This window comes from Podarcis filfolensis (assembly GCF_964270895.1).
Source record: "Podarcis filfolensis genome assembly, chromosome: 11".
Classification (NCBI taxonomy): Eukaryota; Metazoa; Chordata; class Lepidosauria; order Squamata; family Lacertidae; genus Podarcis; species Podarcis filfolensis.
In genome coordinates, this window is record NC_139613.1 from 24,761,941 (window position 1) to 24,784,786 (window position 22,846).

Genomic DNA, 22,846 nt, shown 5'->3' on the forward strand with positions numbered 1-22,846 from the left:
TCACTAAGTGTAAACCACAGCCACAGAGTGATGCCTCTCAGGCATTGTGAATGTGCTTGTGTATGTGTGTGTTCTCTCCTTGCACTCAATTCAATATTTCTTGTTTTAATCAAACTAGACCTTTCTGCTAGTAACATAGCAGCAAGCTTTGGTTTCATTAAAATCAAAAGTGATTAATTCAACCGTGCATGTGAGAGGAGGAGGAAGGAGAGAGCACAAATCCCCTTGTCAACACAGGGACAGAGAAATGTGTGTATGGATAGGAAAATACATCCTATAAGTCATTCCAACTTTTCTTCCTGTTGATTGAACCGGAAATGATATATGATCATTTACTTGAACTGTTTTATAACCAAAATCTGCATCATGTCTTTCAGGTGGTAGAAAATGTCCTCAAAGTCAATCCACTCTTGGGCCCTGAAATGTTTCAACCTCTTTTGCCATCTGTGTTTCAGGGAATTATAAATGGGGAGGTAAGAATTTCTTATTTGTGGCAAATATATCTATCTTTGTTGAAAGTGACATATACGTATAATGGATTTAAGAAAGAAACATGTATATGTGTAATCGTAAGTGGAATGTTTCTTTGAAACATCCACCAACAAATTGCCAACAAAACAACAGGGGCTGAGGTGATCCTCTTTTCACCCCATGTTCAAATTTGAAGGTGCCTGGCACAAAATGCCACACTTATCTTTCTGAAATTCAGCAAAATTCATAAAGGGGCTACCATTCTTGCTAATTTCATCCAACTAGGCCAAGGGTCAGCAAACTTTTTCAGCAGGGAGCCAGTCCACTGTCCCTCAGACCTTGTTGGGGGGGGGGGGCGGCGGACTATATTTTGAAGGGAAAAAAATGAATGAGTTCCTGTGCCCCACAAATAACCCAGAGATGCATTTTAAATAAAAGCACACATTCTACCCATGTAAAAACACGCTGATTCCTGGACCGTCCGCTGGCCGGATTTAGAAGGCAATTGGGCCGGATCTGGCCCCCGGGCCTTAGTTTGCCTACCCATGAATTAGGCCAATGCTTCAGATTTTTCAAAACTCCAAAACAGGATCCAATCTGAATATTTTCTTTTGTGCACACTCCTGCTGGAAAGTTCACCATGCTGCTGTTAGCCCTCTCTTAGCCCTTTAAGGCCAAGGAAAACTGCCACAGTAGCATCCTTGCTACCCCTCCTGGTAGTGTTGCTTATTTCTGGCAGTATGTGGCTTCCAGAGCTCAGCAGAAAACAGCAATGCAATGATAATCTGACTGCTGCTAAATTGCTTCTGAGGATATGGCTACTGCCTTAAACCCAAAATAATATTAGCAGGTAGTATCATAGAAGGGACCTCGGGGGTCATCTAGTCCAACCCTCCGCAATGCAGGAATCCTGCTCTCAGCCACCCCTGGGTCAGCTTGAACCACCAACCTTCTGGCTAACAGCCAGATGCACTGACCCGTTGTGGTACTATTATTATATATATATAAAATGCTTCTTGCAATCCTAACATTTTTCTGGGCATATGTTCCCTTGAATTGGTCCCAAGTAGGCATGGATAGGATTGCACTGCTACTGTGGATTATTTCCTATACTAATTATGGTTTTATTTTTAATATAATTTTTACAGAAACCCTACTTAACATTCACTGGCATAATAAGAGAAATTACAATTTACAGTATATTGTGTGTTAAAATGTAGCTCCAGATAAAGTGTTGAAGAGATAATTTTTTGTCTGCATTTGAGTTCTTCATGAAAGAGGGTGGGTTTTTTTTAAAACCCATGAAAGAGGGTGGGTTTTTTTAAAAAATATATATATGCATGCCATACTAAAAATTATACTTTCTCATGCTGTTTGGAAGGTATTCCTGCTTCTCCAGGAAGCACATACCCTGGTGTTGCCTTGGACTTAGCAAAGCATTTGGCTTTTCCTAAAATTCTATAATGAAATACTTCCTGAAGGATAGACATTATCCTTTCCTGTGATTAAAAACAGGAAATTGCAGCAATTCCTATTGTTTTAAAGAAAAAGAAATTGAGCCAAAAGGGTGCCTTCACACAAGATTATTTTGATTTCTTATTTGAAATTTCACATCCCATAATTGAAACCATATACTTGTAATTTTGGTTCATTTTTTGGTTGGGATTAGTCTTTCAAATGCAGCAGAACTACTCTTCCTTGTTTAAAGGGTTTTCAATCACTTCTCTGCTAAGCTGTTTCATAGCCCATTTTTCACACTCCAAATGCAACGTCCTCAAATAGCCCGTAGTTGATAATAGGACGTGTTAAAATAACATAATTTAACACATCTAGTGATTGTTTTTTTCAGCCATTTGTGTCACTTCACTACACTGTTCCATACCATCTTGGCAATGAGAAGTGTTACCACTGAGAATAGCAACAATGAGCTACTTGCTGGATTAATAGCACTTTTTTAAAGTAGAGGGGGGAAGCCCTGGTTTATTAGATGGTGAAAACCTAACTGTTATCCATCTTCTTCATCTCCAAAATGGAGAAGGAGGCAGAATAATATACATTCCAGCTATAATGTACACTCACCAGTGATGAAAAATTTCGATTACAGTATGCAAAAACGGTCTAAGTTTCTTTTGCTTATAATTCTATCTTCCTCCAGCCAGGGGTGCTGTTGTATAAATCTCATACTCACTGATGAAATTCAGTACTTCTATCTCATATCTGAAGTTTTGGAACAAACTTTTCCTAATGATGTGTACATGTCAGAAGCAAACTTTGTAACTATTCTGCTTGGCCTTTAAATGCAATAACATTTCCTTGGAAGTTTATATGTAACCTATACTTTCAGTTATTGTTGCTTTCAAGTAGTATATTGCAATCCAGAGTGTGCACAGTGCCATTAGCAATAGTGTTATGGGAAGAGAATAATAATAATTATTATTTATTAAATTTGTATACTGCCCTTAATCCAAAGACGACAGGGCGGTTCACAACATAAAAATACAAAATGAAAACACAGAATATCTAATGTGAACAAAACCAAAACCAAACCCATAACCTTCTCTCCCACAAACACATTTAAAAAGCCGTAGAAGGTTAATCATCCAGAGGCCTGGTTAAAGAGAAGCATTTTTGCCTGGCGCCTGAATATATGTAATGAAGTCTCTCTGGGGAGAGCATTCCACAAATGGGGAGCAACCACAGAAAAGGCCTGTTCTCATGTTGCCACCCTCCGGACCTCTCACAGAGACGCACAGAGAAGGGCCTCAGAGGATGACTAGAAAAGAGATACAGAAATCTGTAGTTACCAGTGAATTTCTGTGATGGACTAAAGCTAGCAGGACTAGGAAGGCAGTCTCCTGTGCTTAGATATGATGGGAGGAGGAGAGGGACCCTCTTCCCATAAGCCCTAGGCACAGCAATCCAAAGTAGCATGGCAAAGGGCAAACTGGATGGAATGCCGTACAAAGATAGTTCAGTGCTTTGGTTGTGCTATAGTATTTTTCATCTCCAATTTCCAGCATTGTATGTGCCTTTCATATCCAATAGTTGGGATTGTCTGCCAAATAGGGAGGATGTGGCTGCCTACTTTATCTCACAGGGTATTGTTTGAACATCAGTGACAGTATTTCAAGTTAGTGTTTACACAGCTAAACTGTGCTATTTGCTTAAAATAGGAAGGGATTTGATTATAATAGATGCCCATGCATGTTTATTGGTGGTGTGCTGTTAGATTTCTAACTTGTTTGATTGTTCTCTTATTCATTTTCTGCAGTACGCTTTTATCATGTTTATATTTTTCTGCCTGATAGGAAAGCTAAGATTAACTGTTTTCATTTCAGAGGTACCCAGTTGTAATGTCTACTTACTTGGGAGTCATTGGTAGAGTCTTGTTGCAAAATAAAAGTTTTTTCTCATTGCTTCTGAACCAGATGGCATGTGAGTCTGGCCAGGAGGTAAGCCCTTACATTTTCCAATGTTGAATTAGTTTTATATGCAGGACATAAGTTGGTTGTACAAATCATATTTCCTTCTGCCACATAACCTCTCTGGGTCCTTCTATTTTGTACTGCATTTGTTCATAGCTATGAACCATAGCTTTCTGAGTCTTCTGGTTTGAGGAGGATGGAGAAATATCCTGAGTGCATGCCATGGGCTTTTTAAGACTTTGAAGCTAAAAGCAGAACATCACATTGCTTCAAGACACCCAAGTCTACAGTTTTAGTGCTTAAGGATCAAATAATCAGACCACTTCTGATTACTCATCCTTGTCTTGGATGTGGGATCCTGGTCCATTTATATTAGCAAAGCTCTTTCCTTCTGATGGTAGACCCTTGTGCCTCATTGGAGGCTGTTCCAGAGGGTTTTCAGTGTTCAAAGGGAGGCGGTTTCAGAGATGTGGGGAGCTGCCACTGAAAAGCCACATTTATGTAGAATACCACCCACAATTACTTTGATTCAAGCTACAGCTCAATATAGGTAGCTATTTATTCAACAAAAATGTCAGTAATAGCACCTGGAGTCTTTAATAAGGTAATTGGAAGTATCATTCAGCTGCAGATAAGGAGACATCTGTGTTCACTTTCCCTTTTTAAAAGATCACCATGACTTAAAAAAAAATAAAAATAAATCATATGGTTCCCAGCTAAGTTAAATTAATTTTAATAGCAAACAATATTCTGTTAAAGCAAGTGTTTTCTGTGTGATGCTGACAAATGGCTGGCTTGTTAATTTTCTACTATTTCTATCCAAGGAAATCAAGTTTCATGTAGCAAGGGATACCCTTAAAGATAAATGTTTTGCGCTGCTTAGCAATCCCATTATAGTCAAATAAATGACAAATTTGAATTGGTTTTTTAAATTGATTTCATAGTTGATAAATATACAATCATATGAAGCTACCGAAAATAAAGGATTTTACAAAGTCCGTGTTGGCATCCCCTTTTGCTATAGAGCTGATTCAATGGAGTTTTGTTTGAACTTATCCTTGTGAAATGGAACACTGATATTTAACACAATTGTGTGTGTGTGTATACATGCACACCCAAACACCAGTTATCATTATATATTTATATACATGTGTGTATATGATCATCCCAGTTATAGAGTTAGAATGTTATGCAAAAAACTTTAGATCCAAGTTAATCACTTAGGCTTGTCATAGTAACAAGAACTTCTGTATAAGAAATCATACTTTTTCATTTCTACCCACCAGTTGTAAAATAGCTAAGTAGTTTGATTACCGTATTGCTTATAAATAAGATTTTCATCAATCTATTGTTTTTTCTAGCCTCACCAGCTCCTTGGTCACATGATTGAAATGTGGGTTGACCGCATGGACAATATAACTCAGCCAGAGAGGAGAAAACTTTCAGCTTTGGCATTACTTTCCCTTCTGCCATCGGATAATAGGTAAGCAAAATTTTATATTGCCTGGAGTTCCAAACAGCAATGCTCCGTGTCATATCGCATACTACTTTTGGAATCAGGTTCAAATGCATAGGAGGTTACTGTACCAGAAATACATAAAAGGCCTCTTGGTGTGGAATCATAGAATTGTAGAATTGGAAGGGATCACGAGGGTCATCTATTCCAACCCCCTGCAATGCATGACCCTAAAATTAAGAGTTTCATGCTCTACCAACTGAACTGTCCTACTGGCTAGTTGCATGGTGCTTAGCATTTTGGCTTCTTATTTATTTAAATTGGGCCTATATGAATGTCTTCTCTTTCTCTAAACTTTTGACACAGGCCGTCCTTTAATTGCTCAAAGAAATAAAAGGTTCTGTCAGTGCAATAAAATAGTCTGCGGGCCGGATCCAGGAGGCAATTGGGTCTGATGAAGCCCCCGGGCCTTAGTTTGCCAACCCATGCCCTGAAGTCTATTTGTCTGCTTCTTCATCATACTGCTTGCAGTGCTTCTCTCAGCTAAATGTATTAACTGGAGTGATGTTACAACTTTATAATAACCCCACCTTCCAATGTGCCTACAGATTTGGGATATTGGCGGTGATTTGTTTTGTTTTGAAGTCATTTCATCTTATAAAACCTACAGATACTGCGTTAGACCTTCTGCTGATTTGCCGGGTTCTTTTCTAAGCCCTAATTCCTATTGGAAAGAGGGATTCACACATATCTATTTGCTATTATAGCTCAAAAGCCTCTGCTCACTCCCCAAGGACCACTTACAGTAAATTTTATGTAATAGCACCGAGAGCTTATGGTACATTTTAGCTAGTAGCACGTTGATATCTTACCTTTTCTATAAATTAGAAATTGTTTCTTTTACAACAGTGTGCCCCATAAGGCAATTTATTAAGTCTCTTCTGCTGCACATTTCCACATTGGTCACCTGAGGCTCTTCCCTGTGTCAAAAATGTTTGTGCTCCAATAAAATACAGATGGAAAAATGTTTTACTCAGTATAAAACAAGTACTGTTTGAACTACAGTATTTGATTTGGTGGAATAATACTTTCTAAGTGCTGGAGACAACTTAAGAGCATTGTCTTTTTCCTTCCTGTGAACAGTTGCTTTTACTGGTTATAAACTAGTTATAAACACATCACACATTACATTGTTTTTATACTTAAATTAGCTTAAGCACATGCAGTCTTTATTATATACAGTCATATAAAGCAAATACGGACTATTATCAGCACCGTGGGAAGACAAATAAATAAATCCAACTGATTTTTAGAGGAATGAATTGCAGCGATTTTCCCCCCCTCCCCAACAGTCCTTCAGAACTGCAGATAAAATAACTTCCTGTCTCTCAGTTTCCTGTATCCATGGTAACTTTATTTTAACCAGTCATTGTGGAGGAGCCAGTGGGGAAGAGTAGATGTTTCCTGTAGGAACAGTTGCAGAACCTGCAACAAAACGTAAGAAACTAGCCCGTTGTCTAGAAAGTTCTTAAACTCCAGCATATGCATGTACTAATAATTTTACTGTGGTACAGAAGAAGAAATTTTAGCTGATAAAATGAGCATCACATTCTAGGTGAGAACTATTTTAATATACTTTAAACTTGGAACAGTAAAAGTGACATTAAAAGTTGAAGAAGTTACCAGTGGGATGAATTTAAGTGGGATGGCTCATTAAAAAGTCGTTAAGGAGCTTCTATCTCTGAAAGCTGTTATTTCTACATTACTTTTAAATTTTAACTGGTGAGATTGTTAAACTATATTGTTTATAACCATCTTATAAACTGATAAATTGTAGACATAGTTACAAGCCAGAGAACAATAGTATAAGAGACAACATTCACAAAATAGTAGAAATAACATTATAATATTGCATGCTTTTATCATAATGAAATCGGAGAGTTTTGAATAAGCATTTTAAAACTTTTCTCCCTCCTGATAGCACAATCAAAGATGACGGGAAAACTCAAAATCTGGGATATGTGTCAACTTCACCCCTTTGAGTTGTTTTGGAATTCTCTTCCTTGTTTATTTCTGTTGCTGATCCAGGATATACTTTGCTGTCCATCTGTTTGCCAGCAGTGTAGAGGCAGACAAGCTGACTGCCGTGATTCAGGTCTTTCCATTGTTCCAAAGAATTTCCCACAACATACCGTATTTGTATATTTAAGTGGGAACAACATATCACACCTAAATCCAAATGAACTGAAAGGCCTCCGGCAACTCGCTGTGCTACACCTGGATAATGCTAGCATTTTATATGTGTACCCAAAGGCATTTTCTGAACTTCAGAAATTGTGGTACCTACGTCTGAATAATAATCAAATAAAACACTTGGATCCTGGAACATTTGAAGGACTTTCAAAGCTTCGCTCTTTATACCTGCAGAATAATGAAATAGCTTTTGTTCGCAAGGGATTATTTAGTGATCTTGCTTCAGTTCAATATCTGATGCTGCAAAGTAATCGTCTCAGGATTGTTGGCAGTGGCATTTTTGTCGGCATGATTAGTCTTCGGATTCTTAACCTAGCGAACAATAAGATTTCGTGGATATCACACTCGGCATTTTGTCACCTTGACAACCTTACATGTTTGTACCTTGACGGTAACAATTTAACACGTGTGCCGTCAAATGCATTTGCTGCATTGAGCAATCTTGAAAGACTTTCATTGTCACATAACCCGATTGGATCAATACCTCCCTTTGCATTCAGAGGACTTGACAAGCTTCAATATCTATCTCTAAAAAGTGCCAAAATAAAAGCTATCCATGTGAATGGCTTTACAGGTCTAAGTAATCTTAAAAAGCTACTTTTGAGCAATAATGATTTGCAAAACATCAATTCCAGTACCTTTGCACTGTTGGAGGAGTTAATGTTTCTGCAACTCGATAGAAACAAAATAATCAGTATTGCAGATAATACATTTGAAAAAATGGGATCCTCTTTGAAGATACTGAATCTAGCATTTAATAATCTTACAGACTTGCATTCTAAAGTGCTTAAGCCTTTGGTCTCTTTAACTCACTTACAGGCAAATCACAACCCTTGGAATTGTAGCTGCAGATTACTTGGGCTAATTAACTGGCTAACATCTTCTTCCATCTCTGTTAAAATTCATTGCCAAAATCCTTCCTATTTGCATGGAAGGCACTTGAATTATGCCAACTGGGGTTTGGTTGCAAACTGTTTCAACACTACCACAAGACCTGGAATATTCAGGAACGTAAAGCCAGCAGGTATCCATCAAAGTACCACTACTTTATTGATGAGATCGGATAACCCACCCTCAAGCAATGCAGTTTATGAACATTCAAAGGATGTGGAAGCAAATACAGTTACATTATGGGCAGAAGTGCCGACCTCATCAGCTGCTCAAAATCTGGATGGAACCTATTCCAGTAGGAAGCTGAGACAGGCAGCTATAGTGTTCTCAGTGCTAACGGTGCAAATACCAGCGCAGAATATACCTGTTAATTTGACCATGGAAGAAAGCAGAGCATCTCCTCCAGAATCTACTTCTGTCTCCTTGAAAACATCTCTAATCTGCACACAGCAGGTCGAGAAACTACATCAGGCATTTGACATTTTATTAACCTTTTTTATTTTGGGCTGTGCTGTGATCTTCTTTTTGATCTACAAAATCATTCAGTTCAGGCAGAAGCTCAAAGAGCAAAATGACTCTGACAATGGAATAGAATACTATGGCTTTTATCAAGCTGGAAGCTACAGCATAGCGGATCCAACTCAGCCTATACCTCAGCACTCACTGGGAAGTTCAGAACTGGACCACGGTCAGCCTCCTAAACCAGCAGCACTTCAAAGCCAAGCGCAGGTCATCTTATTTGAACATTCTGCATTGTAATATACTCAGCAGGGATTTTTGTGGCAACATGTATGAAGTCTATAAACAGCAGCAGCGTGAGATATTTTGTAGATAAAAGTTCAACAACTGATATGGGGGGGCGGAATCTAGTCTGTCTTTTTCAAATATTGCCATATTTGCTGTCATTTTAATAGCTGCTTTTTGTATGAAACTTAAGTATTTGTGTGTGTACACATACAGACATGAGGGCTACTGCTTGCATCACCAACCTCGTTCCCCACCCCTTGTCAAACCCACCCACCCTCTAGACTTCACCAGCACTTCTTCACTCAGTACTAACCCATTAGACCAAGGCTCCAGCAGCATGGGCCACCTTTAACAGGCAGTCAGGGCAAATCATCTGTCAATCACATAGCACAGGCATAAGCAAACTCTGCCCTCCAGATGTTTTGGGACTACAGTTCCCATCATCCCTGGCCACTGGTCCAGTTAGCTAGGGGTGATGGGAGTTGTAGTCCCAAACATCTGGAGGGCCGAGTTTGCCTATGCCTGATATAGCATACTTGGTGCATGATGGACAAGCGGGTTGCCCCACTTACCTGTCCAAATTCTGACACCAGTGGTTGAAAGCCTGACTCATGCTGATCCTTCCAAGCTTTTGTGATCCTCTCCAGCTTTTCTTTTTGCCCCCTTTGGAGGTGCAAAGGAGTGTCAGCCCCGCCTGCTGCTCTTGCGAATCCTCCCATGTGAGACCTCCCCAAGCCTTCCTTGCCCCTCCCCCCGGTTAGATCTTTTTCCATGAGGAGGGGACAGCGGCAAGTGACCCAGGCGAGTTATAGAGGAATAGTTATGGCAGGCTGGGGCAACTCCATCCTGCTTTCCTGCTGCCCATTGAAACAGCTCCCATGAGGTGGGCAACAGTGGTGGCTGCCCCAGCCTGTCATGACTGTAACCTCTACTGCATGCCTGGGCTGGCCACTGCTGCTGCTGTGAAGGCCTGGCAGCTCTCAGAAGGCTGTTGTCACACTGTAGCTTGCAGTGCCATCTGTCTGCCACTAAGCTAACTGCTGCATGACAACAGCCTTAGGCAAAAATATAATGGGAGATATACATTTCCATTTTGTTCTATCTGCCTGTGGAAAATCGTTCCTCAAGAACTAACTTTGCACCCCTATGTGTTCAGCCACCTATATCAGATGTTAAGTCCTTATTTATCATGATCTTAGAGTTTTCAAATATTTATTTGTATTAAATGATTCTAGGAGCACTATAAGGCAACTTACAAATGAGTAAGTAAAACTGAACTGTAGCTGGCAGCACCATGAAACTCAGTTACTTGTAGAACTAAATAGCTTTTATCGGGAAGAGACTGTGAGATAACAGCAACATTGTAATGCACCATGCTACTCAACAGAGCACAGCATTCTAACAGGACAGGTATGTTTGTTCTAATGAACTGTTTTATGTGTATTTAAAGTCTGTCGCCAATGTATCAACCGCCTGCATTTTCCCCATGACAGATCTTTGTCCTGGATACATAGACAGAACTAACTAAATTTAGAAATTTATAAGAAAATCTGTTTATATTGTAAGAAATACTACGTTTTGCAGTTTCTTGTATCACAAACTGAAGATGTTTTTTGAGAGAGGCTTTTTATCTGTGGAACATCTTAACGTTAAACTGTGGTAGCTGGAAAAATGGAATGGGAGAGCAACATCCTAGCACTTATCTGTGTAGAGAGCTGAAAGAGCCAGTGCCAACATGGTTGTTTGTGATAATGGGATTCCATTCCAAATAGATGACATGAATTTTTGCAATGAATTTTGCTTTAGTAGAGTAACTTAATTACCATTGACTCTGTAACTGTTGTTTGTTAATCAGGTGGGTAAAGTGGATTAGGTAATTATAGCATCCAAAAATTTTACTCCTTTTGCCTTGACAACATGAAAAACTTGTGTGGCTACCCACTCTGTTTTCAGAAGGGCCCATGTACAAGTCTGTCGTTGCATAAATTGAGTCTTGTGATTCCTTCATTTGAGCTAGATGAGTTGAGCTGCATGACTCTTGGGGCTGCCTCCCAACTCTACAATTCTGTGATCATTATCTGTGCCTGCTGGACAGTAAAGTGTGTGCACCTGTTTTCTGTGATCTTTCCAACTCTCTTTGAGGTGGAAGAATCACAAGAATGAAATACATTCAAGGTATCAATATACACATAACACCAGAAGAGCAGTGGTGGGCCTGTGTCTGTTAACACAAAATGCATTACTACATTCGAAGCAAGCCAGGACATATTTTCAAGCAGATCTGACAGTTCCTTTCCGAAAATGAAAGAGACCTATCCATACTACTGTATTGAGGGTATCTCAATCATACCTGAGTGTGCAAACGTAACTACATAAAACCAGTTTTGTCTTGGAAGTATTTCAAAGAGATGATTTTTCAAAGTTGCAGGCAGCATTCCCTAAATCCTAGAAACCCAAATTCAAAGACTTATACAGTGGTACCTCGGGTTAAGAACTTAATTCGTTCCGGAGGTCGGTTCTTAACCTGAAACTGTTCTTAACCTGAAGCACCACTTTAGCTAATGGGGCCTCCTGCTGCCGCCGCGCCGCCGGAGCCCGATTTCTGTTCTCATCCTGAAGCAAAGTTCTTAACCCTGAGGTACTATTTCTGGGTTAGCGGAGTCTGTAACCTGAAGCGTCTGTAACCTGAAGCATCTGTAACCCGAGGTACCACTGTATAGGAGAAGAGGATCAAGCTTAATTGGTTAGAGTGTGGTGCTGATAACACCAAGGTTGCAGGTTCTATCCCCATATGGGCCAGCTGCATATTTCTGCTTTGCAGGGGTTGGACTAGATGATTCTCTGGATCCCTTCCAACTCTGCAATTCTATGATTCTACTGCTACTCCACTCAGAATCCTCTACACATCACTGACCCTAGCCTTCTGATCAACTTATATAATGCTACGGTGTGCCTTGATCAAGGTGTATTCAGAACTGAAATATTGGGTTGTTTAGCACTAGGATCCGATTGATACTTTTATCACAAACCACCTGAACACAAACCACCTCATGATCAGGAACCCTTCTAAAGGAAGCTTCTAGGTGCATTGAGCTGAATGTGCTTAGAAACTCTCTTCAAACCTTCCTACTGAACCTACGAAGGCCTGAAGTTCAGCCATCATGTGGGAACACAGGGGTTTCTTGTGCATGCCACTGCTCCCTATTCAAGCCCTCATGTGTTTGCTCAAATGTCCAAATAGGGCTACAGTTGTCCTCTCCTTATGTGTTTATTTTGAAGCATTTATACTCCATCTTCAGCTGAACTGGCTCTCTCACAATAAATAAAAGCAGGGCTGTCTTCCTCGTGATCTAAAAGGCACGACCCCAAAGGGAAAAGGGATGTGAAAGAAAACAAGCAGACCTCGAGCACCAATTCTCAAAGTCAAACACTAGTTCTTATAATGGCCATCTGGAATGGAAACAATTCACAGAGAGGACGTCAGTAAAGTTCATCTCCCTAATCTCCACTAAATAAATGTTTCTGTGATATACAGGCAATGACCATTTCACGCAGGGGTTCTGTTCTCTCACAGAGCTAGATTTCCTGGAGAGAGGGATTGATTGTTAAACCACTTGGAACTTCAGCCCTGTGAAGAAAATAAGGGTCTTTTAACAACTGAGCACCCTTAGCAAGCTATAGTTCCCAGGATTCGTTTGTGAGAAGCCATGAGCGTTTAAAGTGATATGATACTGCTTTAAATTTATCGTGCTGGTGGACCCTTACGCTGTAATCCTAACTATGGCTAGAAGAGTTTGGATTTGATATCCCGCTTTATCACTACCCTAAGGAGTCTCAAGGGACGGCGGTGGCGCTGTGGGTTAAACCACAGAGCCTAGGACTTTCCAATCAGAAGGTCGGCGGTTCGAATCCTCGCGACGGAGTGAGCTCCCGTTGCTCGGTCCCTGCTCCTGCCAACCTAGCAGTTCGAAAGCATGTCAAAGTCCAAGTAGATAAATAGGTACCGCTCCGGCAGGAAGGTAAACAGTGTTTCTGTGTGCTGCTCTGGTTTGCCAGAAGCAGCTTAGTCATGCTGGCCACATGACCCGGAAGCTGTACCCCGGCTGTCCCTCAGCCAGTAAAGCGAGATGAGCGCCGCAACCCCAGAGTTGGTCACGGCTGGACCTAATGGTCAGGGGTCCCTTTACCTTTAGGGAGTCTCAAAGCGGCTAACAATCTCCTTTCCCTTCCTCCCCCACAACAAACACTCTGTGAGGTGAGTGAGGCCGAGAGATTTCAGAGAAGTGTGACTAGCCCAAGGTCACCCAGCAGCTGCATGTGGAGGAGCGGGGATGCAAACCCAGTTCACCAGATTATGAGTCCACTGCTCTTAACCACTATACCACAGTAGCTCAGAAATCCTACTGAACTCAGTGGTGCCTACTCTTAAGTAACTGGGGTTAGAATTAACCTAGGCTGTTGCTTTTAAAATGAAAGATTCTGGAAAATTCTGGAGGGGGAAATATGTTCTTGAGATTCAATAAAATGCTTCTGCTTCTAAAAGTCACCATCTTTCATTGCACTTTTTTTTTATATTTCCCTTCATTGGCGAAACCCCTGGACATGAAGGAAGTGCAAGAAATAAAAAAAGGTCACCTTTGCAGCAGCCATAATAGATACGAGAGACGCACCCTGCAGGCATCCCAAGATGGGATCAGGCTGACAGATTAGGTCCTTCACATTCATTAATTCTGAGCTTTAACCACAAGTTGTGGACACTGAGCAACAATTTCAGAGATGAGTGTCTGCATCTTGAATTTAATTGTACGCAAGACATACCAGTGCTATTACTAATTCAAGTTGCCACAGAGCAAGCCATGCATTTAAAGATTTTCCTCCGATCCACAGGGAAATCAGCACTTCAGATGAGGATTCCCTGTAAACTGATATTCAAGATCAGATCCTCCGTTATCGTTCCCGTCGATGGACCCCCTCCATATAGCACTTGGGGCGGTGTACACATTTCATTTCTTCTGTTTTTAATTGGGTTCACACGCAGGCGTGACAGATGTTTGGTGCTGTCAGTTTTAACAGTAACTGCTTGGGGCAAGAGGATTGATTCCAGCCCACCCCCTTTCCTCCAATATGTGATTGGCACTGTCAGAGCAAACCACGCCAAACCTGTTTGGCAGGTAAATGCTTGGAGCCAGTTATTGGGGAGGGGGCTGTGCAAGTGTTGTTTTCCTGGTGTGTGTTCTCTCATTTTCCCTCTGGCCAATTTTGCAGTTGCCTACGAGACAGAAACTACAGAAGTTTCTGTAGTTTTGAGTTGTTGCTTGCGAGTGTACTCGGCTAAGCTCTAAATTAAAGGAAGTCGCTCTCCAGAGGTGTTCCCTTTAAAAAGTGCCGAGGAAATTTCCTGTTTAGTTAGTTGAGCTAAACCGTTTTCCTGTTCTTTTCCAGTATTATCCAAGATAAATTTTGCGGCATCATAAACATTTCCGTAGAAGGGCTTCACGATGTCATGACTGAAGACACAGAAACAAGAACTTTCAAAGAGTTAAGTGAAATGCTTAATTGGTTTGCGCCTGCTGCATTTGATAAGCTGCCAAGATCATCTTGGCTCAACCTTGTTTACGAATGTTAAGATGAAATTTGTATGCTTTGATACTTAAAAGTGTCAACTAGTGTGGCAGTTCTAGATTGCTAATGCCTTAAGAGAGGTTGGCTCACAAATGTAAGCACCGTATTTTTCTGTCTATAAGACGCCTCCATGTATAAGACGCCCCCTATTTTGGAGGACTCCGATTTAAGAAAATGGGGAGAGATGTATCCGTGTATAAGACGCCCCCCAAATTTTGGCCTTTTTTAGGGGGAAAAACCTAGTCTTATACACAGAAAAATACGGTAATCATTTTGCATTCAAGTTTTATATACATCCATTGACAAATGTCCATATTTATGTGTGCATACTTTTTTGTACAGATGAGCAAGACTTGTTTAGTTTAGATCAACTTGCATCGGTATCATTGCTTATAAAGCCTGCTTAAATAAGCCTCTCATTTGGATTTACGGAACTGTATGCAATTATTGAAGGATTTTAAAGTAGCCAATTAGGAGCATAGATTTTTAGCTAATGTAGTGCTAACAAACCATTCCATCAAAGATTTATGCTTGTGCAACCGGACCCCCCCCCCCGACACTTCAGAGAGCTTTTGGAGAAATCCAGAGCAGTTGTCGGGAAAGGAGAGGTGGGGGGGGGCTGCTGCACAAGCTTAAATTCCTTTGCAGATGAGACAGTTACTACACTGAATACAGGCCAGAAAAAATTGCCTTAGACCGAGTCAGGCCATTGGCCCATCTAGCTCAGTACTGTCTCCACTGATTGGCTGTGGCGCTCCAGGCTCCAAGCTGAGGTTATTGGCTTGTTTCGTTGCATGATATCTGCATATGGGTTCAGAAACGACAAAAAAATGTTCTCTTATGTGTGATAGTGTATAATCAGTGTGGCGTAGTGGTTAGAGTGGAACCTGGGAGACCAGGGTTCAAATCCCCACTCAGCCATGAAGCTCACTGGGTGGCCTTGGGCCAGTCACTGCCTTTCAGCCTAACCTACCTCGCAGGGGAGGGGGAGAGCTATGTATGCCTTGGAGAAAATGGTAGGGTATAAATGCAATAAATACATAAAAATGCCTGCAGAGGAAAGCAGCAATTACAGAAGACATTGGCATGTTACAAGCATACTTGAGTCCACTCTTCACTTCCACCTGAAAGTATTGTTCTGTTGTGTTTCGATCCATGTTTTCTCTCATCCTCATCAAGAGATTTCTGGGGTTGCTGGCATAGCAATCTGTGATGATTGCTCTGGGTGCCTGGCTCATGAACTCTTTTTACACAGTCAATTTATCATGAGATTACAATTCTAGAGACAGGGAAGTAGAGCACTGATCAATGGGGCTTTTACATTCATTGCCTTCTGTTGCCTGTATCCAAAAGAATTTGGAGTGATGCTATAAACAGAGTTCAAGAAGCAGTGCAGGTTCCCTCTTGTGTTTATCTATTTGTGAACAACAGGTAAATGTTGTTTTTTGTTTTATACCCTTGCTTTGAAGCCCTCACACACTATGGAGCTTTAAAAGTTACAAAACAGATCTTTAAGGATCCAATCGCAGACCCAAAGATAAACATAACATTGCATTTGTGACCTTGCGTTGCAAGCACAATTCCCTTTGTGCAGTGAACCTATACGAGGATGCAACAAACAGTTTGAATGAGAAGACCAAAAAAAAAAAGTATATTAGACTTTTAACTTCTCTTGGCATGCCTAAGTTGAAAGCCCTAATTTATTTGCATCCTTTTTTTTAGTTGCATGCTGATGTCTCTTTCTGAAGAGCCCAAAGTGACGGAAGAAGAAGAGCCTCCCACAGAGCAGGACAAAAGGAAAAAGATGGTACGTGCCCAGCACTTCGAGTGTCGAAAGATGTAATTTAGCCATGCATAGACCAACTTTTTTGTTCCTCGGTTTAATTGCTATCATGTCCGTAGTTCCTGAAACTCAGCCCCATCCTGCACTGTGCAGTTAGGCTGTGATGTTCATGCGTCTACTGTTCATGTTTGTAGAAACAAGGCAGCATAGACAGGATTGTGATAGCTGGACTTCGGAACAGCATCTTTGGATTCTACAGAAACTAGAACCATATTCACACACAGAGAGAGAGAGAGAGAGAGAGAGGGAGGGAGAGAGAGAGAGGGAGAGAGAGAGAGAGAGAGAGAGAGAGAGAGAGAGAGGGGGGGAAACATATAGAAGAAATTAGAAGATTAAGCCTGAGGAAACTCAAAATTTACCCAGAGGATTCTCTAGAATTCCTTGGATTGTTTGACTTTTGAAGAGCAGACCAATGCATACCACATCACACGCTGCTTTTGAAAATCCCCTCAGTTTCAAAAGCAGTTCGCTGCTTGGCACAGAGAGCCACTATTTGAGCAACATAAGCCCAGTGCCCCTTTGGGTATGCTGAACTGGTTGTGCATGTCATTGGATCCTAGAATGCTGCCATTTGGCCCACCATTCATTCGCTTGTTTATTTCATGAAATTTATACATTGCTTGGTTGTAAAAAATAATAATCTCAAAGCAGTTTACAAAAAGATAAGACTAACATCAACAACAATTTACAACCTTACTTTAAAACTTACAAAAGTTAAAATACTAAAACAGATTAAAGTTACCTCAGATATTCTGTTGTAGACTTCAGTTTTCATGCAAAACTCTGGGGGCCCTTCCTCCTTTGCTTTCTACATACCAAATTGCCAGTATATTTTGCTCTAAAGATTTGATAATTAACACTGCCATTCTTAAAAGTTATTAAGACTTGGCTTTCCCCATCTTGTTCACATCTTAATTTAGCACCTCCAGTGCCTGTAACCTGGAGCAGGGAACTTAATAATCTAACCTTTTGCTTTTTAAAAACATAGCTCAGGGCAGTTTATGACAGACTGAGGAGTTATTCCTCACAAACTGAGAATAACTTACTCCTGCTTAGAATAACTGCTTAGAGTTAATAGCTTTTTTAAAAAAAATAAAAAATAGAGTGTTGAAAAAATGTGAAATAATGGCTTGAAAATGATCAAAAGTAAGGAAACATTTTATGCACAGAGGATCTTCTTTAATTCATGTGTGTGTTTAGAATAGTATAAACCTATATCAATAAATAACAAAGAAAAGCAAGATAATTGATCCCTTTTTATATAACATTCAAAATATAGGGCACATGGATAATTTAGTATGCAGTTGATTAAAAAAACTACACATATGTACACACACACAATATGCATACTTATATGTATATGGTCTGCAAAACTTGCGAGAACAAGATTATAAATGGGGGGGGGGAATACTAGATAACTGGTGATAATTTTATTGACCAGTGGTTCCACATAGTAGGGACTGGCATTTGGTTCATTCTCCCTCCTCTGAGTGAGCAGCTGGTATGAATTCGGCGCTCCATGCTAGCAGAGACCCAGAAAACCTGATTCTGTCCTCTGACTAAAGGGGGTAGGAAGATCACATGAAGAAGTCCTTGTATGTGACTCGGCAAGAGAGCTTGCTATCCTAGCAACTGAGTGCTAGTCCCAGCTCATAGGGCAAGGAATAGGAATGTTCATACTCCCGTTTGAAACAGATTAGGAAGTTCATCCTGAGGCTAGTTTGCTTTCATGCCCAGTTTTTAAATTAGGTTTATTTCAAATCATTTGCCTTTCCTGATTATGAAGTTTGTGGGAACCACCAGCTATAATGATAGGCTAATAGAACAAGGAAGGAGTCAGTGATTGTCATGTGGGCACCAATATCACTTGAGATTTGACCACTGGCTCCCAAACCATGGGTATCCATACACACTTGCTTCACTGGTCAATAATACTTTACAATATATCCAGTTCCTTTAAAGAATGTGTTCTGCAAAAGAAGGGGTAGGGAGTGTTTGTTTGTCATTTAATATTATCTCAAATACCGATGGTGTTCCTCACTGCTGAAAAATCCAGTTGTGTTCTCTCAACACAACTCTGTCATCCACAGATTGAAACTCTGCTGTTCTAATTGGCCCTGCACATAACAGGAATAACATTCCTGAAAATGCTTCATTGGAGACCCTGAATTTTAAAAGTTCTACTTGATAATCTAAATTGAGTTTCAGGGTGCTCATTCCTATATTTCTAACGGCTTCACACTACAAAATGTTACTGCACATAGACAATGATCAGAAATACGATGGAACTATTTTAGGATTCCATACTGAGACACAGCCATGCTTCCGTGAAGTGCATGTAGTTGCTCTAGATTCTGTAACCACCCAATGAGTCACAGATGTCCATATTATAATTAAGCAAGATACAGTGATTAAAACTATAAATTAAATCCAGGGAGGTTTATGGTTTTGTTTCTATGGGAAAAGATGACTCACATGAGAGAAATAAATACTGTCTTTGCTGGGTTGTTTAGAGGGATTCACAGCTTAATCCTAGACATGTTAGCACATAAGTATGTCCTGCTAAATTAAATGGAACTTACCTCAAAGTGGGTATGCATAAGATTGCAGCTTCAGAGTTAGATATGTTTTACTTATAAGCCTATAGCTTAACAATGTTACAGCAGTATGAAGCACTAATCATCATTAATGAAGAATAGAAGCGGAAGAAAGACATAGTCTAACATGCAGGAATAAATGACATATTTTGTATACGACAGAAGTAAGGCAAAGGGAGAATATTCCCCTATATGAACGACAAGAAATAGAAAATTACTGTCCAGGCTCATTAATGGAATTCTTTTTTCTACTTATCAAAGGTTCTAATGAGGTTTGTGGGGTTTGCTGAAAACTTGGCTGGTTTACCTAGGCCTTTCCTGGCTGCTATTACTAGGTATATTACACTTGAACTGCTGACACCAACACAGAAGGGAACAGAGAAACAGAAACTGAGTTGTGAAATGTCTCAACTTGTGAAGTTAGACTGTAGTACTTTAAAGTTTGGTGAAGAATGCCTCCTGTTGGCTAAGTGAAGAACTATCACAAACCCTAGAAATTAGAATGACAAGAATTCCTTTTTTTTTTTTTTTTTGGTCATAAAGTTAAAATCATTTTTCTTTCTACGTAAGTAGATTTAGTGACTGCTGAGCCACTTAAAGTCACAACGCTTCTTTGGTTTTTGAGAGCTTCTGCTTTCTCGTTGAATCTGATTAGTCTGAATGGCCTTGTTTGTGATTAGAATTAAGATTTGATCTGATTGGTGGTCCTCAGCAAAATTTCTGGGAGCCATTTTAGCACTGAAATCCTAAATCATCACAAATTGTATTCATAAAGACAAAAAGACATTTGTGTGCTGTGAATGTTTATTATGCATTGAGTTAGCTACAGTGGTACCTTGGGTTAAGAACTTAATTCGTTCTGGAGGTCTGTTCTTAACCTGAAATTGTTCTTAACCTGAAGCACCACTTTAGCTAATGGGGCCTCCTGCTGCCGCTGCGCTCCACCGCCGCACGATTTCTGTTCTCATCCTGAAGTAAAGTTCTTAACCCGAGGTACTATTTCTGGGTTAGTGGAGTCTGTAACCTGAAGCGTATGTAACCCGAGGTACGACTGTATTTGATTTCTATTCCACCCGCTTTCATTCCAAATGAATATATCATAATTTCAAATTTTAAAATACATATATCTTGCAGTCCATGAGCACACACCAAAAGGCCCTCAGCTACTAACGTGATTTCTAAGTGGATGGATTTAGATGCCAAAAACCACATAGTAGCCTCTTCGGAATTTTATTCTGTGGCAGGTACAACCATATGAGTAAGCAGTCATTCACAACCTCTGACTCATACAGCAAAACCCTATCATAGCTGTTCCAAAACACATGCAAAAAAAAAAAGTGTTTAACACTTAATCCAGCCATGTTGTGTGATACTATTAGAACCTCTCCTTATGATAAGCACTTAAGAGGCCATTGCCAAACTCCCAGTTGCCTGAATACACTCTTTATTATGTGTTTGCAGTTGATTTGTAGTTAGAATTTTTCAGCTGGTTCAGGGTACATGGATTTTTATGCTGAGATTCCAAGGCGAAAACTAGACACTGGGTACAATTGCACATTGCCATGGCTTGCTGTGAATGCACATGGCTTAGCAGTGCTTGCTGCTGAATCATTCCTGTTTTGTTCCTCCCTTTCTTGGCCTGGGAGCCATGGCTTGAAGCACAAATCTTGGCTTGTCATGGTGTATGAACCTGTGTTCATGGTTTGTTTCTCTGCAAACAAACCAGAGTGCCAGGCCAAGATTAGTTATTGGCTTACATGGTTTCTTTTAGAGAAACAACCCATGAGCATTGGTACACATGCCCTTATAGACAAAGGCCAAGGTTTGTTCCTTCCAGTTCAGTGAAGGGAGGACAGAAATGGGAGCGATTCAGCAACGTACTCACTGCTTGTTCATGATAAGCCATGGTACAGTGGTACCTCAGGTTACATACGCTTCAGGTTACAGACTCCGCTAACCCAGAAATAGTGCTTCAGGTTAAGAACTTTACTTCAGGATGAGAACAGAAATTGTGCTCTGGCGGCACAGCAGCAGCAGGAGGCCCCATTAGCTAAAGTGGTACCTCAGATTAAGAACAGTTTCAGGTTAAGTACGGACCCCCGGAACGAATTAAGTGCTTAACCCGAGATACCACTGTACTTCACAGATTCTGTCATGGTAGGCAATGGCATAGGAAAGACGAGGAAACTCAGGACTGCTGCTTTTTGTAAGCTCTAGTTCCAGTCTTCCAATTCCTTATATTGTAGTAGAAAAAATAATCTTGCTTTTTAGAACCAGCAATATATATTAAAAACCCTATTTTGTGACTTAATCTTTGTTTAGCGTAATATGCTTTGAAAATCTTTAAGAACATGCTGATTAATCATGAGCAATTTTTATTTGCAGGATTTAATAGCATTACATTATGAATTGTGGTTTGTTTAGTCCCCCCCCCCCCATTCTACATTGTAATACACTCTAATTGAAAAATACATTAATGACTGAAATAATTTGTCTCTTTGTAGTGATTGATTTCAAAGAGTATAATTAGGTTACCTCTCAGTTATTGACATGAGATCACCTAGAATAAGTTTTGGATTCATTAAGCATGAAATCAAATCTCATTAGCGTCGGGCTTCATTTGAATTTGGACGTTTTCGATACATTCTTCATTGAGTGTAAATGATATAAAATTGTTGTTCTAGCACTTTTTAATAGGGGCTAGTATGAACTGTATATATTAATGAAAGGATGGAGACTTTGGGGTAAGGGTATTGTTGATCTCACCTGGGGCGAGGAATCATTTTATAACTCTTACATGGATTAGATGATCAAATCCTGGTTTAATAAGCCAGGCATACACAGAGCCAACTTTAAAGTTGTGAAATGAGGAGCAAAGCAGTTGTGTGTGGGGTCCGTAAAGCTTGTACATGCCAGGATTTAATCATCCAAACAAGTATACTAATTTTATTTCTTACATTTTAGTCAAGATGCTCTAAAATTAAGGCGATTTAGAAATATATATTGCCTTTTTGAAGGCGCACTCCCCAAAGCAAGTCCTAAAAGGAGGTTGCTGTATGTGTAAACAAACATAGATTTTTTCATAGAAGGTACATTATAAAATATTGACTGTGTTTCCACCTGATAGTGTACGTAAATTATGCTAGAACATAAATTTATTAATTCAGTTCTCCAGTGAAATTGGTAGTTTATGGGCTTTCCCCCATCCCCTAACAGCTTTACTGCTTAGCAGCAATAAAGCTGCCAAAATACAAAACTACGGAGCATTTAAGTCAGCAGTGTAGAATTACAGGTGTTGTTTTTATTAGCATGCTATATTTGTATGCCATCTTTCAGCAGGAATTTTCCCAAAATGGTTCATGTAAATATGTTGAAAACTAAAGTATAATATACAATAAATTAGAATCAAGGCTAGAAACAGCAATACAGATTTCTGAACAAAAGCCAAATTATCAGTCCCCCCCCCCCAGAAAAGCTCAATTTACCAATAGCAAAAGTTTTCCAGTTTTCAATAAGATGCAAGAGAAATTGAAGCCACATC

The 22,846-nt window shown here is 40.0% G+C and overlaps 2 protein-coding genes across 6 annotated transcripts in view; both read left to right on the forward strand.

Moving 5' to 3' along the window:
- IPO11 (importin 11) overlaps positions 1-22,846 on the forward strand; it is a 70,578-nt gene that overhangs the window by 43,469 nt on the left and 4,263 nt on the right. For all 4 annotated transcript variants that reach the window (XM_083576050.1, XM_083576048.1, XM_083576049.1 and 1 more), the window contains exons 25-29: positions 378-473; positions 3,810-3,923; positions 5,258-5,379; positions 14,686-14,781; positions 16,588-16,672. In XM_083576050.1, the coding sequence (XP_083432176.1) occupies positions 378-473; positions 3,810-3,923; positions 5,258-5,379; positions 14,686-14,781; positions 16,588-16,672 (513 nt within the window). The remainder of the gene's footprint in view (positions 1-377; positions 474-3,809; positions 3,924-5,257; positions 5,380-14,685; positions 14,782-16,587; positions 16,673-22,846) is intronic.
- LRRC70 (leucine rich repeat containing 70) lies at positions 5,778-11,632 on the forward strand. 2 transcript variants are annotated; one of them, XM_083576161.1, is made up of 2 exons: positions 5,778-6,967; positions 7,334-11,632. In XM_083576161.1, the coding sequence occupies exon 2, from the start codon at positions 7,345-7,347 to the stop codon at positions 9,253-9,255; it is 1,911 nt and encodes a 636-aa protein (XP_083432287.1). In that variant the 5' UTR covers positions 5,778-6,967; positions 7,334-7,344; the 3' UTR covers positions 9,256-11,632. The 2 variants fall into 2 exon arrangements, with proteins under 2 accessions (XP_083432287.1, XP_083432286.1); XM_083576160.1 differs by having other exon boundaries at positions 5,778-6,849.